This window comes from Ambystoma mexicanum, chromosome 11 (genome assembly GCF_040938575.1).
Source record: "Ambystoma mexicanum isolate Mex_15411 chromosome 11, UKY_AmexF1_1, whole genome shotgun sequence".
Lineage (NCBI taxonomy): Eukaryota > Metazoa > Chordata > Amphibia > Caudata > Ambystomatidae > Ambystoma > Ambystoma mexicanum.
Window position 1 is genome coordinate 620,708,175 of NC_090934.1, and position 27,426 is coordinate 620,735,600.

At 44.2% G+C, this 27,426-nt stretch overlaps 1 protein-coding gene across 7 annotated transcripts in view; it reads left to right on the forward strand.

Annotated features, from left to right (window-relative positions):
- ANO5 (anoctamin 5) overlaps nt 1-27,426 on the forward strand; it is a 652,338-nt gene that overhangs the window by 464,445 nt on the left and 160,467 nt on the right. For all 7 annotated transcript variants that reach the window (XM_069623486.1, XM_069623488.1, XM_069623491.1 and 4 more), the window contains 3 exons: nt 4,402-4,553; nt 17,894-17,968; nt 18,817-19,039. In XM_069623486.1, the coding sequence (XP_069479587.1) occupies nt 4,402-4,553; nt 17,894-17,968; nt 18,817-19,039 (450 nt within the window). The remainder of the gene's footprint in view (nt 1-4,401; nt 4,554-17,893; nt 17,969-18,816; nt 19,040-27,426) is intronic.

A 27,426-nucleotide genomic window follows, 5' to 3' on the forward strand; every position in this document is an offset into this window, starting at 1 on the left:
ATCTGTATAAATTTGTAAATCCAAAAATTCTATGCTCTCTGAGCTTATTTTTCTGTGAATTTGATGTCATTTATGTTCAGATGTCCAATGTATTCATGTATTTTCCTTTCATCACCATTCCATATCATTAATACATCGTCAATGTAACGTCCCCAGTAGAGAGTGTTAGGGAGAATTCTCAAAAAAATGCTAATTCCCCTCACCTTGGAGACCCCCAGCAACTTTGCTGGATTTTGAGGACTTTATTTTTTTTTTTACCTGGAGAGAGTGTGACCCCTTTTCCCACTCTCTCATGCATTTTGATATGCGTTTTACCCTTGTTTTTCCGTTGGTTATGGAGTCTAACCAATGCCATAAGCATCATCTTTTCATTTGTGTCACACTGCACCCTCAGTGCACTGGCACAGGGAAGCCTTTCAGGCTTTCCTAAGGTTTAAACACATTCTCTGGGATAAACTACTGTTTCCCAGAGAAAGTAAAGTGAAATTGACTTTACTAGTCTTAAAGTTCCTAGACCCAGCACACCCTATCTTCCAATAGAGTGCTGGAGGGGTTACTTAGTATCCCATGTGTCTAGATGCTAATGTAGCATTCAAATGCTACCTTTTAAGCTCAGAATCCCTGGTGGCAGTGGTTTTACAATGAATAACCATGATTTTTCCCGACCACAAATTATTCGTAACTCCGGTAATGTTAAATTGCGGGAGCCATGTTTTTCAAGATGGAGCCGAAGCCTCCCGGTCTTCTTTTTTTGCCATTTCTGTGTGGAAAGGTCCTCAAGGTTTTTTTCTCTGCGTGCCACTTGGGCAGTTGCTTCTCTGCCCTCAGGCACTGCTGCAGCCGCTTCAGCTCAGTCATGAGGCCACGTCCCATGGTTCGCCTATTGGGGGAAGGCTGGCGCAGCATCTTGTAGAGTGACGTGTCATTACTTCAGATGTGTGGCTTCTGGAGATCATAGCCCACGGCTACTGTCTTCCTTTCCGGCAGAGGCCTCACGACAATCCACCAAGGAATCTCTCTTTGAAGAGTCTGGATCCGCTCGTTGTGCAGGAAATACAATCCATGCTGGAGAAAGGCGCCATAGAACTGGTGCCTTTTAGCAGAGAGGAACAAGGGATGGTATTCCCCTTATTTTTGATTTCGAAGAAAGAATGGGGATTGAGACTCATCATGCACTTGCGCGGTTTGAACAAGCTCAGGAAGGACAAGTTCAAGATGGTTACTCTTTCTCAAGTCCTCCAGGCCCTTGAACTCCAGGACTGGTTGGCATCTCTTGACCTCAATTACGCTTACTTTCATGTGCCGATCCATCCCAAGCACAAGAAGTACCTGAGGTTCGCGGGTAGCGACTCGCACTTTCAGTTTTGGGTCCTGCCGTTCGGATTGACCTCCGCCCCGAGGGTTTTCACCAAGCTCATGGTGGTGGTGGGATCGTATCTCAGGAAAGGGGGGGATTCACGTCTACCCCTACCTGGACGATTGGTTGATCAGGGCACGCTCTCCCGAGCAAGTCCTGATTCATCTGTCCGTCACCTGCCACTCCCTTCACAAGCTGGGCTTCTCCCTCAAATTAAAGAAGTCCCACTTGACGCCAACTCAACGGCTCCAGTACATCGGAGCAATGCTCGACACGTCCCTGTGGCAGTGTTTTCCTCCCCAGGTGAGGGCTCATCACATTCTGCAAATGGAGCACAAGTTTCAACATGCCCATAGTCTCCCGGCGTTCGAGTTCTTGAGGTTGCTCGGCCTTGTGGCATCCTGCATTCTTCTGGTGCCAGAGGCCATGTTGCGGATGAGATCTTTGCAATGGGCACTCAAGCACCAGTGGTCTCAGTCCTCCGGCAGAATGTCGGACCCATTCAGGTGCCGCCCTCGGTCGCCCAGGACCTCCTGTGGTGGGCCGTCGAAGGCAATCTGATGAGGGGGGGGCTCCATTTTGGCTGCCCTGGCCAGAGGTAACGATTGTGGTGGACGCGTCCCTCACGGAATGGGTAGCTTATGCCAATGAGCTGACAGTCAGCGGTCGTTGGTCTCCATCTGAGTCCAGACTCCATATCAATCTGTTGGAGCTGAGGGCCGTCAGGCTTGCCCTGAAGGCTTTTCTGCCGACTGTGCGAGGGACGAATGTCCTGATTCTAACAGACAACACAGTGGCCATGCACTACCTCAACAAAAAGGGGGGGGTGGGCAGGGTCACTTCCTCTGTGCAGGGAGGCGATGCAGCTCTGGTTCTGGGCCATCCAGCAGGAAATTCTGATCTCGGCGGTGCATCTTGCCGGAGGCGAAAACGAGACGGCAGGCGCTCTGAGCAGGCAGAGCGCAATGTCTCACGAGTGGGAGCTAGCTCAGGAGATTCTCCTTGAGATCTTTGCCCTTTGGATCTCTTTGCCTCCAGTGTTAACCGGAAGTGCGTAAAGTTCTCCTCGCAGGAGTTTCCTCCAAGAGGACACGTCCTTCCCACTGCTGTACGCGTTTCCTCCAGTCCCCGTCATCCCGCAAGTGCTGCGGAGGTTATGTAGGTTCAGTTCCCGGATGATACTCATTGCTCCGGCATGGGCCCGCAGAACGTGGTACCTGGACCTTCTCAACTTGTCCATCTGCCCTCCACGTCGTCTTCCCTACCGAGACCTGCTCTCACAGGAGGGGGGCAAGGCTCTCCATCCAGAAGTCAGATCCCTCAACCTTCACGCTTGTCTTCTGAAAGGTTGAGGTATAAGGTTTGGGACCTCCCTGAAGACGTGATGGAGGTGTTGCTTTTGGCTAGACGCTCGTCTGAGGAGGGTTCTTATTTCAAGATCCCTTTAATTTCTCAAAGTGCTCACTAATGTTTCTGCCCGGTTGGGATTTGAACCTTGTTCTAAAATTCCTAATGGGTGCTCCATTTGAGCCTTTACATTCTTCTCCTTTGAGACTGCTAACCCTTAAAACTGTGTTTTTAGTTGTGATCACTTCCGCTCGCAGAGTGAGTGAGTTGCAGGCACTTTCTGTTAAGCCACCCTTCACAGTGTTTTATAAGGACTAGTTGTCCTTAGATTTCGTCCTTCCTTTCTTCCGAAGGCTGTCTCGGAATTTCATTTAAGCCAGAAGGTCATTCTTCCGGCATTATATCCTCCTCCACATCCTGGTAAGGAAGAGGAGAGGCTCCATCGGTTGGATCCTAAGAGAGCTTTAAGTTTCTACATTTCACGCATGTCCCGGGTCAGAGTGGACGATCAGCTCTTTATAGGTTACGCTGGAAGGCATTTGGGACAAGCTGTTACTAAGCAGGCTTTGTCTAGATGGATTATCTTGGCAATTTCTTACAGGCCCATTCTACAAGGGGAAATGGCTGCCTCTACTGCCCTGCAGAGGGGTGTTACTATTCGTAACATCTGTGAAGCAGCCACATGGGCTTCGGTCCATACTTTTGTAAGACACTACTCCCTATATTCTATCCATGGGCAGGATCTGGCCTTTGGCAAGGCGGTCATTTACTCTGCAATTTAATTGGGCATTCTAAATTTCTATATTCTAAATTATTTTCCCTCCTCCATATGTTGGTACTGCTTTGGGAGTCTGTTATAGATATGGAATATCCCAATCCCCTCGAAGAACAAGTTACTTTCTTACCTGGAAACTTTCTTTCGATGGGATGGTCCGACAGCCTATTCCATATCGCTCCCTCCCTACCTGCCCCGCTACAGAATTCCTTATGCGATTGCAGCTTACGTTTCCGCAAGGCTTTCTGTGGTCATACTGGCAGTAGTTTGGTGCCACACGTTCTGGGAAAAAACTATATCTGAGGCTATGGGCGTCGTGTGTCCGACTTATAACATCCGGTGACGTCGGCTCGACGGAGGCCCTCGAGGACAGCGTATCGATATCATTGACGCAGGACACAGACGCTGAAAGATTTTCCGAAGCAGCACAGCTGTGGTGATTACTGTCATAGATATGGAATACGTTGTCGGACCATCCCATCGAAAGAACGTTACCAGGTAAGAAAGTAACTTGTTCTTTGAGCCCTTAAGTGGGGCTACCATTCCTTCTTGACAGGGTCAGACCGTTCACCCTGTTGCATAAAGAAAATATGGTCATTATGTTCTTTCCATCTTATGGGCTATATACTAGGTTGCTAAATTTCAACCATATATAATGCAACAAGGAAAATCAATGTCCCTGCATGCATAATGTTGTTGGATACAAAGTGAGAAGTGGATAAAAGTTAGCCTGACAATAGTGGATGATATGGTAACTGTGTACAAAGTATGTGTTTTACTCTTCGAAATTGAATTGCTAAGCACTCTGTTTTATAACATAATCTGAATGTAGGATTCCAAGATGGTTATTGTTTTGGTTGATCTTTGTCATTTACCATCATCATTTACCATCATCACTTCCCTTTTGACTCTTACCCTTCAGTTACTCTCTTTTTGGAGTTCTGGAAAAGAAGGCAAGCCAGGCTGGAATATGAATGGGATTTGGTAGATTTTGAAGAAGAACAGCAGCAGCTCCAATTGCGGCCTGAGTATGAGGTTAAATGTACCCTAAGGAAACGCAATCCAGTAACACAGGTAATTCAATCTTGCCTATGTAATGCACTGCATGCTCTGCGGTAGACACACTTCATTCAAATAACCTGCTTCTGTATTTAAGCCCTTAAAAGATAGGCAGAATGGTATAAGCAAGGCAATCTGTGATCAAATTCCAGTTTGCCATCTTCAAAACCTGTGTGTGTGTGGCAAGAATCAAGTGTATGTGGCACTGTTACTGCCTGGCTGCCTTTCTTAGCTGTGTTCTGTGGTTCTTCATTTTGGTTTAATCATGTGTGCTAGGCTTCACAACAAATTCCTCTGAAATGGAAAGACATGTTGGCTGTCGGGTTAGCAGGAAAGGATCTTGCTCAGAAACCACTCCTATTGTTTCTGTCTCCATGCAGTACTGTGAAAATGAAGGCTGAAGGAACATTGTCAGTAGATCACATAAGTAAAAATTAAGGTAATTCATGGTAATTGTGGGTGAGGACAGGACAAACCAAGGGCATTTAGGAGGGGGAAGGCCATCTGGAGAAGGTGAGTATGACCACTGTGTTGGCGGACAATGTTTGTACAGGTTCCTTAAACCATCTTGAAACACATTTTGTATCGAAAGAAAACCTGTATTTCTAGCTGTCTGATTGGCGACATTTGCCACAGTGCTTATTTGGAGATGTATATGCCACTCAAATATTGGAATCACAGGGTATATTTCTTTACATAGTTTATTCATTTTTAGTAATATTTGACAAGAACATTGGCACGACAAAAGCCTCCAATGCCCTCCTTCAAATGTCTGTGAGAAACCTGAAGGCAGCATCACTGCCCTCTCCCCAGAGTCCTCTACTCGGGTGGCCAGGGCAAGGCCATTACTTTTGGATCCTGAACTTGGGAGTGGATATGCGAGAGAGGATCACCTGGGTAGAGAAGACTTTGGGGAATGGAAGGGAGGGTGTCTTTATGTGAGATGCAATATTCCCCATTTCCATTCCACAATGAACCTTCAGTCCTTGAAGCAATTATACAGTATTGTCAAACTTTGTTCTTTACCAAACAAACCTCGGGTAAAGCATCCCTATGAAAGAACCGGGAAAAGAAAAAGAGGGAGAAAATATTCTCTTATGGGCAGACCAGACCCACATTCACCTCGTCTGGGTAGATCAAGACATGGGCAAAATACATCCTCCCTTCCCCTGGCCTTCGTAGATTACCACTCCTCCCCACTATCGCACATTCCACATATATCCATTCAATTCCCTTTAAGACTGGGATGAGGAATAGGCAACTAGGAGGAATGCACACTTCCACCTATACACACCACTTTGGTACTGGGATGAGGAAGAGGACTGTAGAACACCATTCTGAAAGTCAGGCATGTCCCAGTGATAGTTGTCAGGCAAAGGTATTGCACGTGCAACCCCTGAAGAGGCTACAGGTGCATATAATAGGGAGTGATCTACATGAGAGGAGAGAAACGTCTGGGAAGCCAGTGTGCCATGGAGCAGGCTGGTGAGGAGAAGCAGGTGAAAAGGATGACGGTGTCTGCAGGAGAGCGGGATGGACGCTGAGGCTGGAGAGAGCCACGAGAGAGTCCAGTGTCCTGCAGAGCTCTGAGCCATGTCACCATCTGGAGCTGGGACAAACAGAAGATTCCACTTTGCTTCTGGAGGCAGCACGAGCGTCCAGAAGAGGCAAGAGCGGCTCACCAGTGCTCTCGATGTGGGAGAAGGGAGTGTGCGAAATCAGAAGAGGATTGCGCTAGCACCTGGAGGAGCTGCCGCATACCGGTGAGGGACAGAGAGAGCACTCATACCTGGGTTCTCAGGGGGCTTAATAGGGGCCAAAGAAGGGGCCCAACAAATGAATATATATAATGAATGGGTCTGGAGAACCGGTGGACATTAAGTGTCGAGGGACTTATCAAGTACTTACCAAATATTGAATAGTGAACTAAAGAAAAGTTATGCACAAGAGGAATGAAAATCCTGCACAAATGGAAAGAAAGAGATGATTATTTGAGTGTCAAGGGAAGCAGAACTGACATCACAGGAAGTGATGTCATTTGACCCCACCCCAAGTGACATCATGGAAAGTGATGGCACACAACCTTCGGATGCATCAACACCCGTGTTTCCAGGCGCTCTCATTTCAGCCACATGTAAGAACCAAGGCACGGAGGGAGCCGTGATTTGTCCACGATCACACATTTGTGGAATGTTATTTTCCAGATTCTACATGGCGCCTATATGTAAAAGATTAATAATGCAGTGGGTAACCGAAATCTCCAATGCCTGCTATAGCTAGTGTATTTAACATCTATAAATCAATGAACACAGAAGTACTCATTATCTGTGGCATTGATGTGTTCAACAAGCCAAAAAAGCACTGACCTGGGGAGGCCTGCCCTGGCCATTTACCCAGTAGCAAAATGCTGCACGAGCCAGGCCTGAAAATTAAATCATTGACCAGGTTTTAGTATCAACAAAATTCCCTAGTTCTAAATGCATCTGAGTCAGCTACCACTATGATAGAAGAAACCTAGTGCTCAGGTGTAAGCTGAGGCCATCTGTCTCTGGGTGTATTTATCTTTCTGTGACAAGCAACCACATGTTGTCCCCCACAACTCAGAGCCTAACGTAACACTGTAATGTTCTAGGCTTTGATACATTACTTTTTATTGGGGTGAGGTGTGCAGAGATGGGCTTCACTGTCCTCAAGAGTGGGGCTCAATGCATATACGGTTTTCAGTGCATTATTCAGTGACCCTCCCCCAACCCCCAATGACCGGCACATGAATGAAGGTTCCACAAAGCTCTTTCCAAGATGGTGTTTCAGAGGGGAGGGGTGGGTCACTCCATAGCTCTCTCACTTCTGAGACTCTGTGCCCAGCGCTTTTCTTAGTGTTGCTCTAGAGCAGGGTCCTGGTTGAAGCTGCAGCCCCTCTCAACCATTCACATCACATTTGACTGCGTTCAAGGTCAGCAGAGCCCAATCAGTGGAGTAACACAAGCGCCTTAACAAAGCGCAGGGCACGCCACACCCCGGACCACCATGTGTGTGCAATGTCCATGAAGATTATGCTGCTGCAGGGGCATGTACTATTCCAAGTGAAAGAAGTAAATCTGTGTTTTAATCAAAGCTTAAATGTTTCACCTAGTGAAGAAAGTAGGGGGTGGTGCCTGGTATGAGAAACCAGAAGGTTTCTCACCCACTAGTCCCCGGGGATCTGTCATCCAGGTGGCCAGGACACAGCCATCACTTTTGGATCCAGTTCCTGGGGGTGGACCAGTGCAGGAGGATCACCTGGATGAGGGTTCTTCGGGGAGTGGGACACGGATGCTGAGACGCGGTATCCCCTTCCCTGTAACACCTTTACCCAATCCTGCAAGTTAAGATATTTAGGCTCTCAACCCCCCCCCCCTTTTTACAACACAAACACTTTCTCACAGAAAGCCCTCTGGGAGAAAACGGACTAACTACCACCTGATCTGTATACCTGAGGTGTCCCAATACAATGGTCAGGCAGTTACTGGCCATCACATATTCCTGACTTCCATGACACTTCCGCACATGGATAAAAGGCAGAGCTCGAGAGCACAGTCTGAGCAAAGCAAAGTACACGAGGAAAGCGCAGTTTCAAGATGGCAGTTTAACAAGAGGAGAAAGACGGTGTAACAGAAGGGGATCGCAGGGAGGGTTGTTAACTTGACCTTTTTGGCAAGGAAGCCTTACTTTCACAAAGCCTCAAATAGAAAACCTAAGACCAGGAAACCAAGCCGAGGAATCCTGCATTGTGTTGGAGGTACCCGGGACCCTGCCACGTTGATAATCATTGTGGGGAGAATTGTCAGCTGCTGTGGTACTGTCCTTGGCGACAATAACAAAGCAGTGTCAGTGAAATCAATACAGCCGGTGAGTTGGGTAGACCGATACAAGGCCGTTCTGTGTTGAAGCCAAGGTTGCAAGTGGCAACATTGTATGGTGAGCGCTGGAACGAACATTGTATGAAACGCGTGTGATAACCAACGTGAGTAAAGTTGAACTGTAGATGAGTGATTGAACTTTGAAACCAAGATACGATGGTTTTGACAGAATGGTCTGGCACCATGTGTCAATCGAAGGACTCGGTAAGGTATCCAGCGGAGAGCTGACAAAAGTGAAATTTTGCATAACATTATTTCCCACACTAATTGTGTTTAGGGGTAAGAATTGGCAATAGGTCTGTTAGTATAGGTCCTTTGATTTTTACAAGACACCACTAGCACTCTTATTATTTGATGGTCGTAGCTTGCTCCCATCTTTAGAATTAGAATTGGATAGGCTTTTTTCAAACCCAGTTGAAATTCAATAAGCACCTTTGAACTGTGGTTACTTGTGTCTGTCTTAGTGTTGATATCATGCCTTCCTTACATGTGGTGTCAGAGTGGGATGTAACTCAGTGGAAACAAATTGGTGTAGCCTAAAATTCCAGAAGCTTAGTCCTAGAGCCTCCGATCCCTCTATCGCCACAAAAGATTCCAAAGGCTTTGATATCTGTAGCAGCAGAGACGCTACTATCCTCCAGGGAAAAGAGGAATGAAACACTTGTGTATAGGCGCATTACAAATGCGATACATGATATCATATATCATATAATTCCCACATATTAATGTTTGAATCCCCCTTCCGCAGTGTTATATAAGAATGGCTCCCAAATCTGGCCTGGCCTAAAAGCTCGGTCTACATGTCCTAGCGGGCGTCCTAGAGCCCGACTTCCGGGGAGACATAAAGGATCTCCTACAGAACCATTTGCGAAATTCCATTTGAAGTATATCATGGGGACAAAATTGCACAAGGAATTCTTGAAAGGGCTACATTTCCTTGTTTTATAGAGAGTGAACCAGGAGATACTGAGAGAGGTACCTTAGGCTTTGGGGAAGCTCATATCTACCACTGAAGCAAAAAGGAAGAAGAACCTAGCATCTTTCTTTCCTGACCCAGCGAAATGATCCAGCACTCGCCGAGGCTTTCTTGCAGGTGATTCCAGAAGGGGAAGGATTAGAGAAGGCAAGTCACTTTTTCTTCCTATGACAAGGATAACTGTACACAAAGAAAACATCCACAGAATGCCTAAATAAAATTCAGTTAGTAATCCCCAAAACACATCGAACGATCATGCTCGAGATTGCACATTCACATTTGACAGGGGAACACATGGGACAATCTAAGACCCAGGCGCACATCAGTGCGAGGTTTTCCTTGCAGGGTATCCATGCCGATATAAAGAACTTCATTCAGACATGTGAAATTCATCAGAAAGCCAGTACACATATTCCCTTGCCTGCCCCTCTGAACCCTTTACCAATAATAGAAGTCCCTTTAATCCGGATTGTGATGGATATCATTGGACTGTTGGAAACCTTTAGACTGTATGACAAATATGTCATCGTAATCGTTGGTTACGCTACCAGATACCTCGAGGCATTTCCTAAGCTGAACAACACAATCCAGCAGATTTTAAAACCTCTATTGCTATATTTTTTCCAGGGTTGGTTTTCTTAAGGAAATTTGAACGGATCAGTGATCCAATTTTATGAGCAAACTCATGGGTGCAGTCAAGTAATTACCCCATATTGCGACCTTAAGAACCTCAGTTTACCACCCCCAAACAGACAGATGGGTATAAAGATTCAATAAAACACTTAAAATTATCCTAAGGAAGTTGGTAGTGGAGGATGTGAAGGACTGGGATCGCATGATCCCCAGACCTCTATATGCAGTAAGAAAGACCCTTGAGACGTCCACTGGATTCTCTCCGTTCAAACTACTTTATGGTAGAGAACCTAGAGATGTCCTAGACATGCTCTGGGAGATCTGGGAAGAAAGAGAAGAGGAACCTATTTCCCTTTCGCAAACAGCTACCAGATTGTGAGAGCATATGAACCTTGTTCAAAATCTAGTTTATACTCTTATGGAAAAAGCCCAAGCACAACAAAAGTCCACCTATGACAAAAAGGTAAAAGTAAGATAATTTTCAATAGGACAAACTGTATTGGTCCTCTTACCTACCTCTGACCATACACTTGTCTCAAAGTGGCATGGGCCGGATGAAATATTAGCATGAACAGGGACCTGTACCTATAAGTTAGCCCAAATTGACAGGAAACAAAAGACCCATCTCTACCATGTAAATCTTTTAAAAGAATGGAAGGAAAATCCTTCCGCCTCCACTGCCACGATACTTTCTTGTTTGGTACCAGAAGAAACAGATAACTTTGAATTAATTCCCCAAGAGCTATCTAGTCAACAACCAGAAGACTTAAATGATTTAATCACAACATTCCCGATGCACCCTCCCTGGTGTCTCACAGAATACAAGGCGCTTATCATTATATCAGAACTACAAAGGGAAAAGTTGTCCATTTGAAACCATATAGACTTCTGGAAGCCCGTCAACAGATAGTTGGGAAAGTGAATAAAATGCTAAGGGCAAATATTATCAAACCTTCTTCAAGCCCATGGTCCTGCCCTATAGTATTGGTCACAAAACCTGATAATACCTGTAGGTTTTGCATAGTCTTCCGACAGGTCAATGCCATCTCCGACTTTTCTGCCAATCCCATGTCGTGCATCGACAAATTGATTGATAAACTCGGAAAAGCCACCTTCCTATCAATCCTAGACTTAACCAAGGGGTACTGGCAGGTCCCAGTACATGGACCTGATAAGGATAAGACAGCTTGTTGACTCGTCTGGCACTATTTCAGTTCAAAGTTCTCCCTTTTGGCTTACATGGGGTCCCTGCTGTAAGAACTGCAGGTGGATATCTGTACTTCTGATCTCTACATGGCAGAGTAGAGGCACAGGGCACCCCAGCCAAGGGTATCTATATGGTAGCTATGGATGAGCAACCAAGGCTTAAACTCTCAGGAGGTGATGCAGGCTGGTTCCCAAGTACAGTGAGTCCCCAAGCCCCCACAAAGGAATGTCCACATACTGTTATGTGCTAACACAGTTCTTTACATAAAACAATAAGGTTCTGAGGTATATACACAATTCAATAACACACTTTGTACGTTGGTAATTCTAAAATGACAAATGTATACAATTTCTATGTGGTACCACACTTAGGCTTTAGATTGCTGGAGCATACAAATCATGAAGAGAGGAAGGGAGGGAGGGAGGAAGGAAGGGAGGAAGGAAGGAATCGAGGAATCAAGGAATCCAAGAATCCAAATGTTTTCTTTAGACAGACACCTGGGCAACCTGTAATAAAAATATTACCAAGCCCAGTCCATAAATGCTTAATAAGTCTTGCTTCCTGGTCAAAAATTTCAACCACCCCAACTTATCTTCAGTGGAAGAGTTTCTTTGACGGTTCGTCACCGGTGCCCCTCGAGAATGGACTCCCTTTTAACCAGGAGCCACTGGGCATCGGGATCCTGAAAGGAAAGGGGAACCCAGATGCTGATACTGCAGCTTTGTCCTTCGCGGTGCACTTCGACGATCGATCATGGAAGTCCTGGGAAGATGCAAAGTGTTTGGCGCCGCAAATAAAACTCTGTGATGGATGTAGGCCCGGCCGCGGGAGTCAAGTTCAGTGATCCTCTGGCCTGTTGGTGCTGCAGCCATAGAACATACCTCGGGATAGCTTTGGCGATCGGGACTCGACCACAGGCTTGCCCTTGGATTTTCACTCCTTCAGTGTCCTCGGGACATCATCTTTGGCTTCTGGTGACGGGGAAACCCACCGGCGGACTTTCCTCGGTAGCCTACTACCTCGACTTTCTCTGATTGGGTGCGGTTGGCTTACATGTAATGGGGAACACACAGCTGGGGTTCTGGAAAAAATTTCAAACTCTAAACCAGGCCCTAAACTTTATTGCAGACCTCAAGATATACGTCTTTAAAGGACAGTACCATTTATTTGTCTTTTATGCCCCTGTCCACCACTTTTGACTTGGTGGACAGTGAAAAGATATGGCCAATACTTTAAGATATGGGAATTCCAAATGGTTATTGAAATTAATAGTTTCATTCCATACTAACACACAGTGTGTAGCTTGTTGTGATGGTAGGGGACCTGCACATTCCCTTTGGAACCCAAAGGGGCCTTTGGTGGGGTGTGTTCTTGCTCCTATTTTATTTGTATACAAATGCTCTCCAGTTGATTTTAGAACAGTTTACATGCGATGTACCTAGGTCCACATGTTGGCTTATGTCAAGTACTCTGAGAACTCTTCAAACATTGGTAAATTACTGTACTGAGTTTATGACCCTCAGAAAATTGAAAATAAATGTAACCAAATCACCAGTTCTAATAATGGGCCAAGCAAATCATCTGTCAATATTTTATTGTGAATGGATCTCAGCTTGCAAAATTCAGAGATCTTTAATCAAGGACCCCCTGTGGGTACATTACAAGAATAACCTGCCAGTCTAGAGTTAAGAAATAATGGTTAGTGTTCTCAAAATGGGAAATTATCCATTGAGTATATCTTTCCTTTTGCTGGGCAATTTGAGGCATCTGTTCACCAGGCACTTGAACACCAGACCAGCAATGAACCAATGGCCACATAAGTAACATAACCAGTGTATTTGTAGAACACATTTTCACCCCCAGAGGCACCTTGGCACTATTGACAGATAACAGATGTGTATTGTTTTAGCCAGTCAGATAGCACAGCAGTAGAGTGCTTGCCTTGACATCCATGCACAGCCTGCCGACATAGGTTTGAGTCCCGGCACAGTCAAACTCAGCCCTTCATCCAGCCTAGTTTGATAAATGAGCACCACACACCGTGGGTAATAATAAGCAGCACTCGGATGCTTGCTGGTTTGGAGCACTATATAAATGCAAATTACTATTATTACTATTGCTACCCAACTTGATGGTACTCTTTATCATTTTCGGAAGGATGAAGGACTGACTGGACCTGTTGAGATTCGGATATGTGAGCATGAGGTCAAACGCAGTCCCCTGTCATGGATGCATTAGTCCAATGAGCCACAGACCTGGAGTCACCCTTCCTTGGAGTGAGCCTCACCAGTCCGAAATGAAAGGAAGGCCTGAGGTGGCTCCAGGAGGAAGGAATGACCCAGCTAAGCAGGTTCAGGTGGCTCAAATGACAAATACGGCTTGCTGCAAGTGGAAGACAAGAAGCCTACAGTAGGAATGACCTACCAAGTCAAGATGAATAGGTAGAGTATTGAGGTCCCAAAAACTTTTCAGGTGACTGCAGCTTCCAACACCAAGGAGGGAGACCCCAATGGTAAAACCAGAAGCCAGCTGTAAAATGGTCCAGAAAACGGTCCCAGCAAGACCAGCCTGATCCAGCCAATGAAGACTCCCAGGATTAGGACAGCCCAGAAAGGTTATCCTGCAACCAAATACCCAAACCAGATTTCAGCTCAAGACACATAGTCCAGCCTTTGTGGACAAATCTGGTCCTAGAAATCCAGCAGTTACCTTTTTATTTCATAGAAAATTGATCAGCAGTTTAACCTGCTGCTTTTCTGAAAGTCTGAGAGCATTGAATGTATGATCTCCCCTGTAGATCCCATAGAGGGGTAGGCTGGTTTAAGCCAGCGCTAAAATCAAACAAAGGGGGTTAAAAACATGGTTTTGTCAGCCAGACAATCCGGTTCGCCCAGGAAATCGCCAAACACCCAGTACCACCACCACAACCACAGGATGTGTAATTATTGTAAGTACTAGACTAAACCAGCTCAATGCATTCTAGAGGGTCCAGGGCTCTGCTCAGAATGGGCCAATCTGTGCACAACAGCGGTTTGGGTCTGACTTGTGGTTTCCCCAAACAAAGCAATGCCCAAGAAACAAAATAATGCATGCCACAGGGGCTTTTAAGAGAGACTAACGCTAAATGACTTGTCAACTGCTGGATAGAAAGTGGTGTATTCACACATGAATACCTGCCTGGCGGCTAACTGGAGTACCATGTGGCCTAGCTTGATCTTTTTGCCACCTGCCCTGGTCATGAGTTGAATTCTTACAGAGCTTAAACTAAAGTGTATACCATAAGTGCACAACTTTGTAGAAAAGACTCCTTATTTATGGAAGTGAATATATGTTCTGTTAACTCGAGGTGTGAGCGTGAGAGGAACAACCCTGTCACAAGGTAGACAAATACAGGAAGGAAAAAAGAGTCCTACACTTTAAGACCCTCACATCCATCCCCTGCACCCCACTGTACCGAGACAATCAGTAAATAATATTTACAATACAAGTAGTAGATTTGGGAATAAGTTGTAAGAGATTTTAAAAAACCACAACATATTTTAATCAAACAATATTACAGCTGTACGCATTTCGGGACAACACCCTTCTTCAGGATAAAGTGTTTTAAATCATCAATCCAGAATCTTATGTTCATCTACAAAATAAACAAAAGTGTTGAGAACTAAATTACACTCCAACTAGAAAATTCAACATGCTCATTTTCTCCCATGTTGGAGAGTTCTCATTCACCTGTATTTAATTGCTTACAAGGGCCACATTTCTAGTGGCCTTCCTCAGGATAAGTAAGTGCATCATCTAGTCATCAATAACGTACATGCTTCACACTAAAGAGAAAATGAACGCCAGGGGCAAATTAGAATAGTTAATCGAAGAAAGATCTACCATGTAACTTATAATGCTGTCAGCTAAATGGAGAAATAATAATGAATGGTAGGTCTTAACCTCCTTGTGAGGGAGCTATAGTCACCAATGGTGATGGGGGTGGTAATCTGGTCCTTCTGCAGGGGCTAGCCAAAGACTGTGTGATGCAGTGAAGTATAGAGAATACGGCACATTCAGCTTTGATTATTTTTTGTAATGGGTATGCAATATTTTTCTCCAGCATGTAAAATTCCATTATATTCTAGGAGCCGTTGTGGAATCCATTGATGGTCTTCGCACTGCAGAAGGCATTGACATTGAAGAGACTGACAGAACTCTGAATGCTAGAATTACGTTACAGAAAAGTAGTTCCAAATATTTCAAGAGATTTACCTTCTACCCTACACATCAAATCTTCCTGCCTTTCTTAACTTCTTTCTATATATATGTATATTTGTGAAAGTGTGTTTGTATGTTCGGGGTTGGCTCCAGTCCCATAACCGTTGGTGGGATGAAATCCTGGCTAACGTAGGCATACCAGAGTGGGGTGTACCGACGAGAGTGATATTTTACCAAACCTACCCATTCACCCTGCACAGGGCGGTATCTGGCCCTGTGCTAACAGTATAGGCGATTTTGGGTGATTGCAGATTTTGCGACTTTTCCAATAATAGGAAGTTAGAACACAATACAACATACACAAGGCTATAGCAGACACCCACTTGCATGTCAGCTACAGATCCATGTACTGCCAGGTGGTACTGCTAGTATGACATATAATGGATGCCAGTTGTACAGGTAGGTAATTTAACCCCAGATCTCCAGAATGGCTTTAAATACACATGCAAACTGAGAAACCAGCATTGCCTTCTCTTGTTTGTTTCCTTTGAGAGTAGAAGACCTAAATGTCAGGTATTATGAGAATGACAGTGACGAGGCAACTTAAAATTACTGACCTTATTGTGTTCATTAAAATAACCTTTTCATTTTTACAGCCCTCGCACATTTTTTTGTATTTGTATTGTGCAGTTAGTTTATTACAAACTTTAGACATTTTATTTAGGACAAAAAGAAATATCATTAAAACGTATTCGATAAAATATTCACTTAATACACTTAAGAGAAGACATAAAATTTCACATTTGCTCAAGTGCCTCAAAGCTTTTACTTCACCCACGGACAAGGGCAGATCTTGTTACTACTGAGTGTAATCAATTTGGCACGTATCTAAATCAATTTTCAAGTTTTTTCGCAACTTCCTTCCATATGTTGAAGGCTGCTTTCGTAATGACTATGGATGCCGCACCCATTACAGTCTTCAACATTTGTAAGGAACTCCTTATACCCTTGAATGTAAAAAGGCCACAACATTCTACGTTTCTGTCTAAATATGACGACTAATCACAAATATCACAAGTAAAGATCAAAGGTTGGTTTCAACATTATTGTATTGCTTGGAAGTTTTTGCACTGGAATATTTTTCTTTAATATTTACCAAAAGCCATTAAGGCTATGATGGGTTTAGAACATTAATTTAACAAATCCCTTCACCCTGTAGTGTGTTTAGAATAGTTAATTTAAACTAAGAAGCACACATGCTAAAACGTCATCCAGTTGCCATCCCTGGGCATCAACCCTCAGTTTTGAAGCACTGGTCAGTACATTGTGAGTATTCAAATTCGCCAAAAAACTAACATTTACCCTCCATGTAAGAAGTGTCTGTTTCATGGGGCATCACTATTGTAAACAAAACGTTATCATCCTAAAAATAATTTGCATACCCACAAAACATTGCTCATTGTGTCAAAACTAATGTTGGACTTCCCTGGGATCGCTCCTGGTTGGTGCTGCGGAATGTGTGGTCATCAGCTGAAATGGTCAATTCTATGCTTTAATATTTGTGACATGTCCATTTGGATGAACTTGACGTTCATCAGTGCACCACTTTGTCAATTCTAATCAGGCACAGCAGTCCCATTGATTCATGTTTTATTAACACCTTTCAGCATTCATTCTTATTTAATTGCAGGATTTGGTTAAATGGTGGTCTGGTGATCCATACTCTTCTGGTCACCAAAAAATAACTTTGAGATCTAAAGAAGAAATTGTCTTTGTTAAGAACTGTAGTGATTAGGAAAATACCTACTGTGGTGTTATCATGAAGTAATCAACATTACGTTAAAGTTTCATGATGCACTCTGTTTATTGCAGCTCATTTTAGAATTTCTGATCTGATGTTATAGGAACTAGAACTGGTTATAAAAAGAAGCAGAGTAGGCATCGTTGGGAAACGGATTGTATGGTGGATGTCCATTGTGTTTTGGGTAAGACCAGAGCCTGCCATAAATATTGGGTGGTGGTGTTTCATCAACTCCTTCACTTATCCATGTCTGGAAATGGACCGGGAGTATTTGTAGGGGAACATGTTCTCATTTGGGTTGTGTGAAATAGTCAAATACATCCTTTGATTTTGCATCTTTTGGACTAGCAAATGTTCTGCTGATCACATCCCAAAAGCCTCTCAATCTAGATATGTGACCGGACTGTTGAACAGCCCAAGTATTAATCTAACCATTCACAAATTCTTTAAATGAATCCAAAATATCTTCGCGAAGTTCTTTTTGCAAGTAATCGACAATTCATTTGCAGCCATTACATGTGAGTTTTGATCCCATTTGGGTGTATTTGCGTTCACATAGCACCTATGAGTCCACTCTTCTTTGTGCTTCATTTTATGGAATATCTGATGGTGAACTGTGTGCTTACTTCACTCTTTCAGGAGGACGAGCCTTATTTGCCTCTAACTAGCAAAGCTGCTCGTTTCTGCTTTTCGGGAGCTACGGTGTTATTCTGGGTGAGCATTCTTTCACAACTAATTCCTTTATTAACTTTACTCTCCTATAATTTCATTTTATAACTCTGGTGACTTTTTGCCTGCACCAACAGTTGCAAGTTTGCACTTCTTGGGTTTTGGGTTTGTATGTAGTGTAATATATAAAAATCATGTTCTTTTTGAAAGTGTTGAAAATGATGTTCTGCCTCTTAGTGTAGACTGGTTTAACTAAGAAGTTATTCAGATTACAGTTCATGAATTTACATTTCTTATGAGAAAAAATGGACTTGCATAGTTGTGCAAAAACAAGATTGCTAAATGGAAGGGTTCTACACAATAGATAATGCAATTTTGCAGGCCCTTCCGGAGGGGGGGGGTCATGTACATTTTTGGGATGACTTTCTTGAGCAACTCTCTGAATTGCAAGGTAAGCAATTTTTGTTGGACATGTGGTTCAACAAAGCACTTTCTTCAATGATGATCTTAATATCTATATATGCAACCTCTTAGTTTGTTTCTGGTGCTGCCTATTTGAAGTTACTGCACAGTGTACTGTTGTGTGGCGACACAGGTTCATTTTGAGAACCTTTCCACTGGGATTGAAACTGCTCCCCTTCTTCCCTAGGTTGCAATACTCAAGATTTCAATGAAATTATGACCGTTTTTTGTAAGCTCTAGCTTACCTCCCTGGAAAGAGGGTTAACTCCTTGCCATGTTCATCGTAGTTCGCAATACATAGTCAAATGCAGAACTCGGGTGGTTTAGGCTACTGATGAAATGGCGCTTGCCTCCTGAATGCGTCCTGCGGTGCGGTTACCATGCCAAGTATTGTGACCAGTGTGCCTCTAATCTGTAACCTCCTTCGCCAGATCTCTTTGATCATAGCCAGCATGATAGCTGTGATCGTGTACCGCCTGGCCGTCTACGCTGCGTTTGCCAGCATCATGGAGAACAATGAAAGCCTGGAGCCCATAAGTGGGCTACTGACCCCGCAGCTGGCGACGTCCGTCACAGCCTCCTGCCTGAACTTCGTCATCATTATGATCCTGAACTTCCTGTACGAGAGAGTGGCCATCTGGATTACCGATATGGGTAGGTTTCTTCTCCGACAGGGGCGACCTTACCTCTGCTGCTTGTCCTCAAGCTCTTTATTAGGCTGGTTTATTTCCCTTAATTGTCTGTGTTTTTCCCCAATGATTTTTTGCTCAAATGTCCCCAGTGTCTCTGTGTGCTTCTGCTACATCCTGGAAGTTTACATGCGTAACTTGCTGTATTTTCAAAAGTTCTACAGCATTATAAAGAACACAATAGACTATCCCTCCAGATGTCTGTGAGTGTGTTATTTTTTTTAAGCAGTGAAATAATTTATGAAAGCATGTGCATCAAACTTAATACCAGCACTTGAGAATCCGTGTTCACGTTTCTTTAATTAACTTTCTTCATCTTAAAAGATTCCCATCTGCTTTCTGGCCCATGGCATTGTGTGTACAAGTGCCTCCATAGGATTACTGATGCAGCCCATTGTGCTTCACCCCAAAGGCAGGCTCTCATGGCCTTTTTCATTGTTTCTATTTTAAGATACATTTCCAGGAATAAATTCTGTTTGGAATGCCTGGCAACATGTCTGAAAACGTATCAAGGTTAAATGGTAGTCCTGCTCAAGATGGATGCTTAGCCCTCTGGTGCATTCTGACCACTCTCGTATACTGCCAATACGGGCCTCGTCCATTGTACCCCTGGAGGGCACAACTTGGCCCCGACCCTGTTTTCTATGCGTGGATAAATACTTGGGTGCATATTTCGATTGTGTGTTAAATTTGGCAGCAACTGTGAAGTTATGTCTATCTTCCGTGTGTGCACTATGTTCAGCAAATTGCTGCGCGGCTAATAGTTATCTGGAAGTCTGTTAACACCACAGAAATACTATTAATGAATGATGGCTTGCATTGATCTGGTGAATTATGTAGGTGTCACTACAGATTGAAATTGCTGCTTGGCGCTGTGCACTTACTGAATCATGTGAAATAGTTGGGCAAAGGAAGATGTTTTATATTTCGGGGACCAAGGCTATGAATCCTGATCCCCACCTTTATTGTGGCACTTAATGTGCACACCTTGCTGTTCTGCCATTCTTTACAGACATTTCCTGATGAAGGGAGTTGTGCTATACAAATTTCACTGTCTTGCTCACTTACACACTATCAATCCACTATCACACTATCAATCCAGGGACTGGGATGCTTTGTTAGTGGAGCAGTGATGGGCAATGCCTCCAACTAATGTGTTTATTTATTTTTTACTTTTGGCCACTAAAACTGTTAAATTAGAGTACAGCTAGGGACACAAGGGATATGAGGAGGGACACCTAGCTTGTAGGTGGTGTTTGGTTATTAACCCACCCATTGACTGCCCATGGCTGTGGCCTTTCCCACTCAGTTGCTGACGCTCCTCGTCCCAAAACACATCCTCTTGGGATCTCTTTATGGCAGCAGTATCAAGCCTTACCATCAAACTTTGTAGTAAAATCGCCCATCGATTATTTTGTTTTCATAGCAGTCTTTTCAGAGTTAATTACCTAATTGGAGCTGTAAATGCGCTACTGCTGTAATACAAATATCTCAACCAGGTCTGTCTTTTGATTTATAAGCAATAAGTGCTTCCTTCAATGAAGTACTGTTAAAAACAAGCACTGGCAAAGCCAACAGTTTTCGCTTGTGTATATGCATTAGGCATTTGCCAGCCACTGCTATTATATGCCCATTTTGCATCTGCTACAGTCAAAGGCCATGTAATACCACGATGGCAGAGCCAGGGAAGTGCCTTTCTTACACTTGCACAAGTTACAACTGTTGGCATTGCCAATGCTTGTCTGAAATGTTGTATGCCTTGCTTTTGTGTAAGGTAGATTCCATTTCCTTGGAAGGTTTGTTTAATCCGATGTTGTCCTGAGTTGTATGGCTTTGGAAAACCGCAGGAGTCAAGTGGGGCTGCTTTTCAGTCATCTTTTGGTGGCTAACTTTGCACTCCTCTGTTCCCTGGTCCGCACCTCATGTAAGATCTGTCACTTTTATAACTGTAGAAAAACATGTCATTTTTTTCCTAGCAAACATAGCCTTTTGCTCACAGATGCTGTTGCAATAAAGTTACCAAATAGCCACAATTTCCTGCAAATTCAATTGGCCATCCATCTGACAGAGGTATTTAATTGAATGTTGGATGATTGACGCCTTGTAAGAAATATGTCGAATGCCCTTTGGTATCCCATGGAGTTATTGTATAGTTTTCAAGTACGTAGAAAGAAGTGACATCTCACATTTTGTTGCTCATTAATTTGTTGGCATTACCTATAAACGTGAAACAAAATAATTTGTGTAAATGTATTTAGTGCACATGGTTAAACAAAAACCTTTACACCATACAAAATAATTAACTATCAAAAGGAAAACATTTGATTAATTATTTGAATCATAAAATAGTATATTTGATGATTTGATCAGTCATAAAAGACAAACAAACAAGTAAGTTCTTAAAATATCGGTAGGGGTTACCAAAAAAAATATTTCAAGGCTATATACCAATAAACTCTAAAAATGTCAGTGTATCTATAATCAAGGATACATATGCTCCTATATAAATCATTGTCCAGATAGTTTCAACTGAGAGATCAATAAAATCTCTAAAATGATTCTTCAAGAACACATTTCTTGGCTCCTTTCGTTTAACACAAGTTACAAGTAAATGTTTTAAGGTTTCAATTTCTTTATCACAAAGGCGGCACAAAATGGAAATTTCATTCCCTTCATCTCTGGCTAACACTACTTCTTTTGTTCCCCATACATTTTAATTAAATCATTAAAAACTCTGTACACTTCCATCGACAGCTGAAGTATTCTAAATAGGTTGGGAGTACATTCCATGCCTTGGGTTCTTGTTTTAAATGTACAAATATTTATCTTTGACATTCCTCGATTGTATTACACCAGTCAGATTTCCAGATTCGTATTTTAACTGAATCTGGTCTATTTACTAATGCTGCCCAAGACCATCCAATTTCATCTAACCAAGTCATGCATTGTGCCGTTTTAGTCAGTGGGGTAAAGGTAGGGTGGTCTAATGCAGCTGCTAAGATCTCAAGAATAGACTCCTATGGTCCAGTGGTAATTTTCCTCCAAAAGGAGAAGGCTTTCCATTTCACAAAAGCTTGCAAAGAGAGTAACCCAAATTCATATTTTATAATCTGGATAGGTATGCTATTAACAACAATGCTTGATGCTAGGGGCGTATCAACAGGGTTATCTGTTATATCGTCCACCCCACTCGAACCCTGAGAGTCTTCAAGCACCCCTTCCTCCTCACCTGATGATGATGAGAAATCCAACTTCTTCCTGCAGGATCGATGAGTAGGAGTCCTCCTCTTCTTGTGTAGATAGGGTCGGCCTTGGGAGGAAGCCACCGTGACCCTTTGGGAACGAATCAACGGTGACTCCCCCCTGCGACAGAGAAGCGGGCAAGGGGAAAAGCCTTGCGGCACAAAAACCCCTTTGGAGCGTAGGAAACCGATGAAACGGAAACAAGATGAGGATCCGAATCAGCTGGATATGGAGACCGGCGAACCCGGCAGGTATGGTCTCCGCAAGGTATGTTGAGAGAACGGAACAGATGGAAAGCAATGGGGGGGTCGGAGATCCAGGTCGAAAGAGAGATACTCAAGAAGGGCAAAGGCAGAAGAGAAGGGAGAAACGAGCCAACCAAGCGCCCCAGGGAAGAAGGGGCGCAGCGAGAGAAGAGAGAGAACAACGGGAAGAGAGAGGCAAAAGGGGAAAAAAGGACAGAGGCGGAACACCGCCAAGCGAGTGAACAACGGAGCGCTAGCAACAATGAGGAATCAGAAGTTGCAACGCGCCGAACTGCCGAGCGTAAACAGGTAAATACACTCGGCGGTGGCCATGATGGAAAAGACTAGACCGCTAACGACGTTTGGGAACACAACGTGGCGGCACAGTCTGACGGCCGCCATGTTTCCACCTCTTCCACAAATGCCAGGAACTCGCGGTCATGACAACTATATGGCACAGCTAGCACCCTCTTCCAGAATATACCTTCTATTTTTTCCCAATTAATCATCTCCTGTCAACTTGCCCTGCAATCCATAAATCAGGGTCGGGACTACCTTTTGCTTATAAAATAATAAGACCGGGAGGTAAAAGTAAGTGCCATATTTTTATGCAGAATCGAAGCTATGCAGCCGTTTTTAACTTTATTCTTTAAATCCTCTCTATACTCCACTTCTGATCTTGTCGCATTTATCGAGAGACCCAGGTAGCTATACTCCAAAGTCACCAACAACCGTGTATTGTTTATATTCCATGTTAAACTGTGTACTTTGTTTACTGGATCTTGGAGTAAAAATCATAATATATAATTTTTGGATGTTAATAGTGAGATTATTCATCTGGCAATATTCACCCAGCATATTTAATTGGCACTGCATTCCAGTGGGGGTCTGGTTACTAAGGAACAGATCATCTGCATATAATAGCCACTGCACTGCAGCAGCACCCAATTTAGGGGGGAATGTACAGGTTTGGGTCAATTTATCACTAAGCACTCAAGAAAAAAACTAGACAGTGTTGCAGCCGGAACACATCCCTGTTTCAATCCTTGAGTTGTCCTAATCTGTTAAAACAAGTGTCTCTGTTGATTTAGACAAATTTGAATTGAGGTGCCTGAGTTTAGATCCTTTATGATGTGTTGGACATCCCTGTCTTTGGCCATAACATAGATTGGTCCTCTGCATCAAGTGGCAATTTAAAATCAATAAAAAACAAGAACACTGCTTGGCTAGAGTTGATAGTGATAGTCTTTAGATTAGGAGCAGTTCCCAGTCATGCTCTGAATCCTGTTTGAAATCTATCAATTATTTCCTCCTCTTTTACCCACCTCAAAAGAGCCCTCAAAACTAATGTTGCAAATACTTTACTGACAACATCTGATAAGGCTATAGGTCGATAACTCAAAGGGTCATGACGGTCTCCCTTTTTTAAAAAATGGAACAAAAATAGTTTTTTTCCAAGATTTTGAGATGTGTTTGGGTGGCTCTGTGTGAGTCTCTGGGTGCCACAACTCAGAGATTGTTTTCCGGTCGTTGCAGATAACACTTCCCCACTCTTCTGGGGAAGTTCCTTTCACTCAAGGAATCTGGGATCTTTATGGTGATGTGCCAAAGACTTCCCCCCCCCCCCAAGAGCTCAGCCTACAGGGATCAATACACCTGGCAGGCCGGGGGCTTGAGTGAAAAGGCCGGAGCAGAATCGTCAGAGCTAGAGGGACAAGAACAAAACAGTTGTTCAGGAAATGCAGCCAAGTAGTGCCGGAGAACAAACAGCCAACACCGCCCACAATTACCCACTCTTACCTGCTCCGTAGGAACAATATACCAGTAACCTACTAGTATCGAAGTGCAGAAAACAAGGAGGATGTCTGGGGAAGGGAAGGTGTGCCAGTATCCTAGGAACACCACGGTAAAAGCAACAGAGCGTCCCAAAAAGTGTTCAAAGCAATCCGTAGTGTAAACAGCAGAGCGTCCCAAAAAGGTTCAAAGCAATCCAAAGTGTAAACAGCAGAGCATCCCAAAAGTGTTCAAAGTAACAGGAGTGGACAAGGAAAGGAATGAAATGATCAGGGAAGCGGGGGTTCACCTCACGCTATTTCCCTTACGGAAATGTTCGGGTTATCAGGTCACCAAAACTTACGGATTCAGAAATAGGAGGTCAATAATGAGCAAGCCGGGTTCATATAATCCAAGGGGAACAATCGAGGGAGGCAGGCGTCGGGAGGCAGACAAGGACAAGGCAGAGACAATAACTTGATTCGAGCGCCGGGTAGTCAAGGATTCAAACAGGAGTCCGGGAACAGAGCTCGTAACTAACAGTTTAGGAGCACTCGATCTCCGGATAGACGGGAGTTAAATGCAGTTCACAACAAATGAAAACACAGCAACGTCATGCGTGTATGTCACGTGGCTATAATAGCAAGAGTTGTGGGAGTTGTAGTTTCAAAGGGTTTTATGTGCCGGATAGCGCTCAGACAATCGTCCAAGGCAGTTTCCAATTTAGCCGAGACGTGACAGTACCCCTCCACAAAGAGCGCTCTCTCCTGAGCCTTCCCAAGCGCTGAGACCAAAAGGCACGTAACAAACGGGGTGCGTTCAAATTAGAGGCCGGTTTCCAGGACCTGTCCTCTGGACCATACCCCTTCCAATCAATCAGGTAAGACCGAACCCCACGACATAGGCGAGTGTCCATGATTGCACGCACCTCATACTCGTCCTCTCCACGGACGTTAACTGGGGTAGGGACAGCAGGTAACCGCGTGCCAGGTACAAAAGGGCGAAGCAAGGAGACATGGAATACCGGGTGCACCCGCCAATGAGATGGAATCTCTAGACAAACAGTGACAGGGTTAAGGCACCGTAGAATCGTATAAGGACCCAGGTAACATGGCAACAGTTTCCTTTTACCGTTAATGGCCAGATGTTTTGTAGAGAGCCATACACGGTCACCACAAGAATACGATGGAGCCGGTGCGCGTCGCTTGTCAGCCTGCATTTTGGTACGACTTTGCGCAGCTTGTAAATGGGATAACACTGATTTACAGGTGGCAAGCAAGGAATCCTTCACGGCATTAGCTGCGGGAAACTGCTTTAAAGAAGGCAAGACAGGCGGCAGAGTCCTTGGGTGCAGACCATATAAAGCATAAAATGGAGAGCAGCCAATTGATGAATGTATAGAATTGTTATAGGCAAATTCAGCTGCACCTAGTAGCGAGAACCAGTTAGATTGATGTTGCAGACACAGACAGTGAAGAAACTGTTCCATAGTGCCATTGGTACGTTCAGTCTGGCCATCCGTCTGAGGATGGTAGGCCGAGGACAAGCGGGCATCGATACCCAAGGAGGAAGTGAGGGAGCGCCAAAAGCGCGAGGTAAATTGAGACCCTCGGTCAGAAATCAGAACCGTAGGAAGTCCAAAAAAACGTACCACATGGTCAAAAAACAGACTCGCTAAAATAGAAGCAGTAGGTATTCCCGAGCACGGTATAAATCGTGCCATTTTGGTGAAAACATCCACAACCACAAGAATGGTGGACATGCCCCCGATACAAGGGAGTTCCACCACAAAATCAAGGGTGACCGTATGGCACGGATACGGGGGTAATGGCATGCTCATTAGAAGACCTACGGGTTTGCCCGGTTGTCTTTTGCACTGTGTACATATGGCACACTTGGAGACATATTGTTCGGTGTCCTTCTTCATACCAGGCCACCAGCACCATCGGTGGAGAAGATCATAGGTTTTGGCCCGACCAGGGTGAGCTGCCAACGGGAGCTCATGGGACCATTCGAGAGCTTTTTGCCGAGTTTGATTATCAGGCAGGTATAGTAGACCTTTAACATATGGAAGACCGGTGATGAGTTCGGCGTCCGAGTTCGGCGTCCATCTCCTTAAGAATAGGAGCATGGTCCTTAGCCCATCTCCTTAACCCATCTATGATGGACGGAGAAACCGAACAAACACACACTACAGTCCCTGAGGGTAATACTGGGGTTGACTGCTTCGTAGTTTCCATATCTGTACCAATACGAGATAACGCGTCTGCCTTTCCATGTAATGGACCGGGGCGATATGTCACCGTGAAATCAAACATGGTAAAAAACAAATGCCACCGTATTTGCCTAGCATTAGTGCATTTCACATGGGACAATGCTTGAAGATTCCGATGGTCCGTATACACAGTAATGGGGTGCCTAGCACCTAATAGATGGTGTCTCCACTCTTTAAACGCCACCTTAATCGCCAGTAATTCTCTCTCCATGATCGTATAATTACGTTCGGCTGACGTAAGTTTCCGAGAATGGAAAGCCACCGGATGTAGTCGATGGGTAGCTGGACAAATTTGCGACAGGGTGGCCCCCACTGCAATTGCAGAGGCATCGGCTTCCACGATAAATGAAAGGGATGGATTAGGGTGCTGCAAGACGGTAGCGGTGGTAAAAGCCTCCTTCAATTTGTGAAATGCAGATTGCGCTTGATCATCCCAAAGGAAAGGGACGTTCGGACTGGTCAACCAAGTTAGTGGCGCAACTATTTCAGAAAAGGAAGTGATGAAACGTCTGTAGAAGTTAGAAAAACCCAAGAATGATTGAAGGGCCTTTACTGAAGTCGGGACAGGCCAATCCAGTACTGCCCGGACCTTGGAGGTGCACATAAGCACTCCCTTTTGAGAAATTGGAAACCCCAGGAACTCCACAGACGATGCATGGAACACACACTTCTCCAGTTTTGCAAAGAGGGAGTGCTCTCTTAGACGGAGTAGGACAGAGCGTACATCTTGAATGTGTTGAGACAAGGATTCAGAATATATCAGGATGTCGTCCAAATATATTACGACGTAACAATCCAACAAGTCCCTGAAAATAT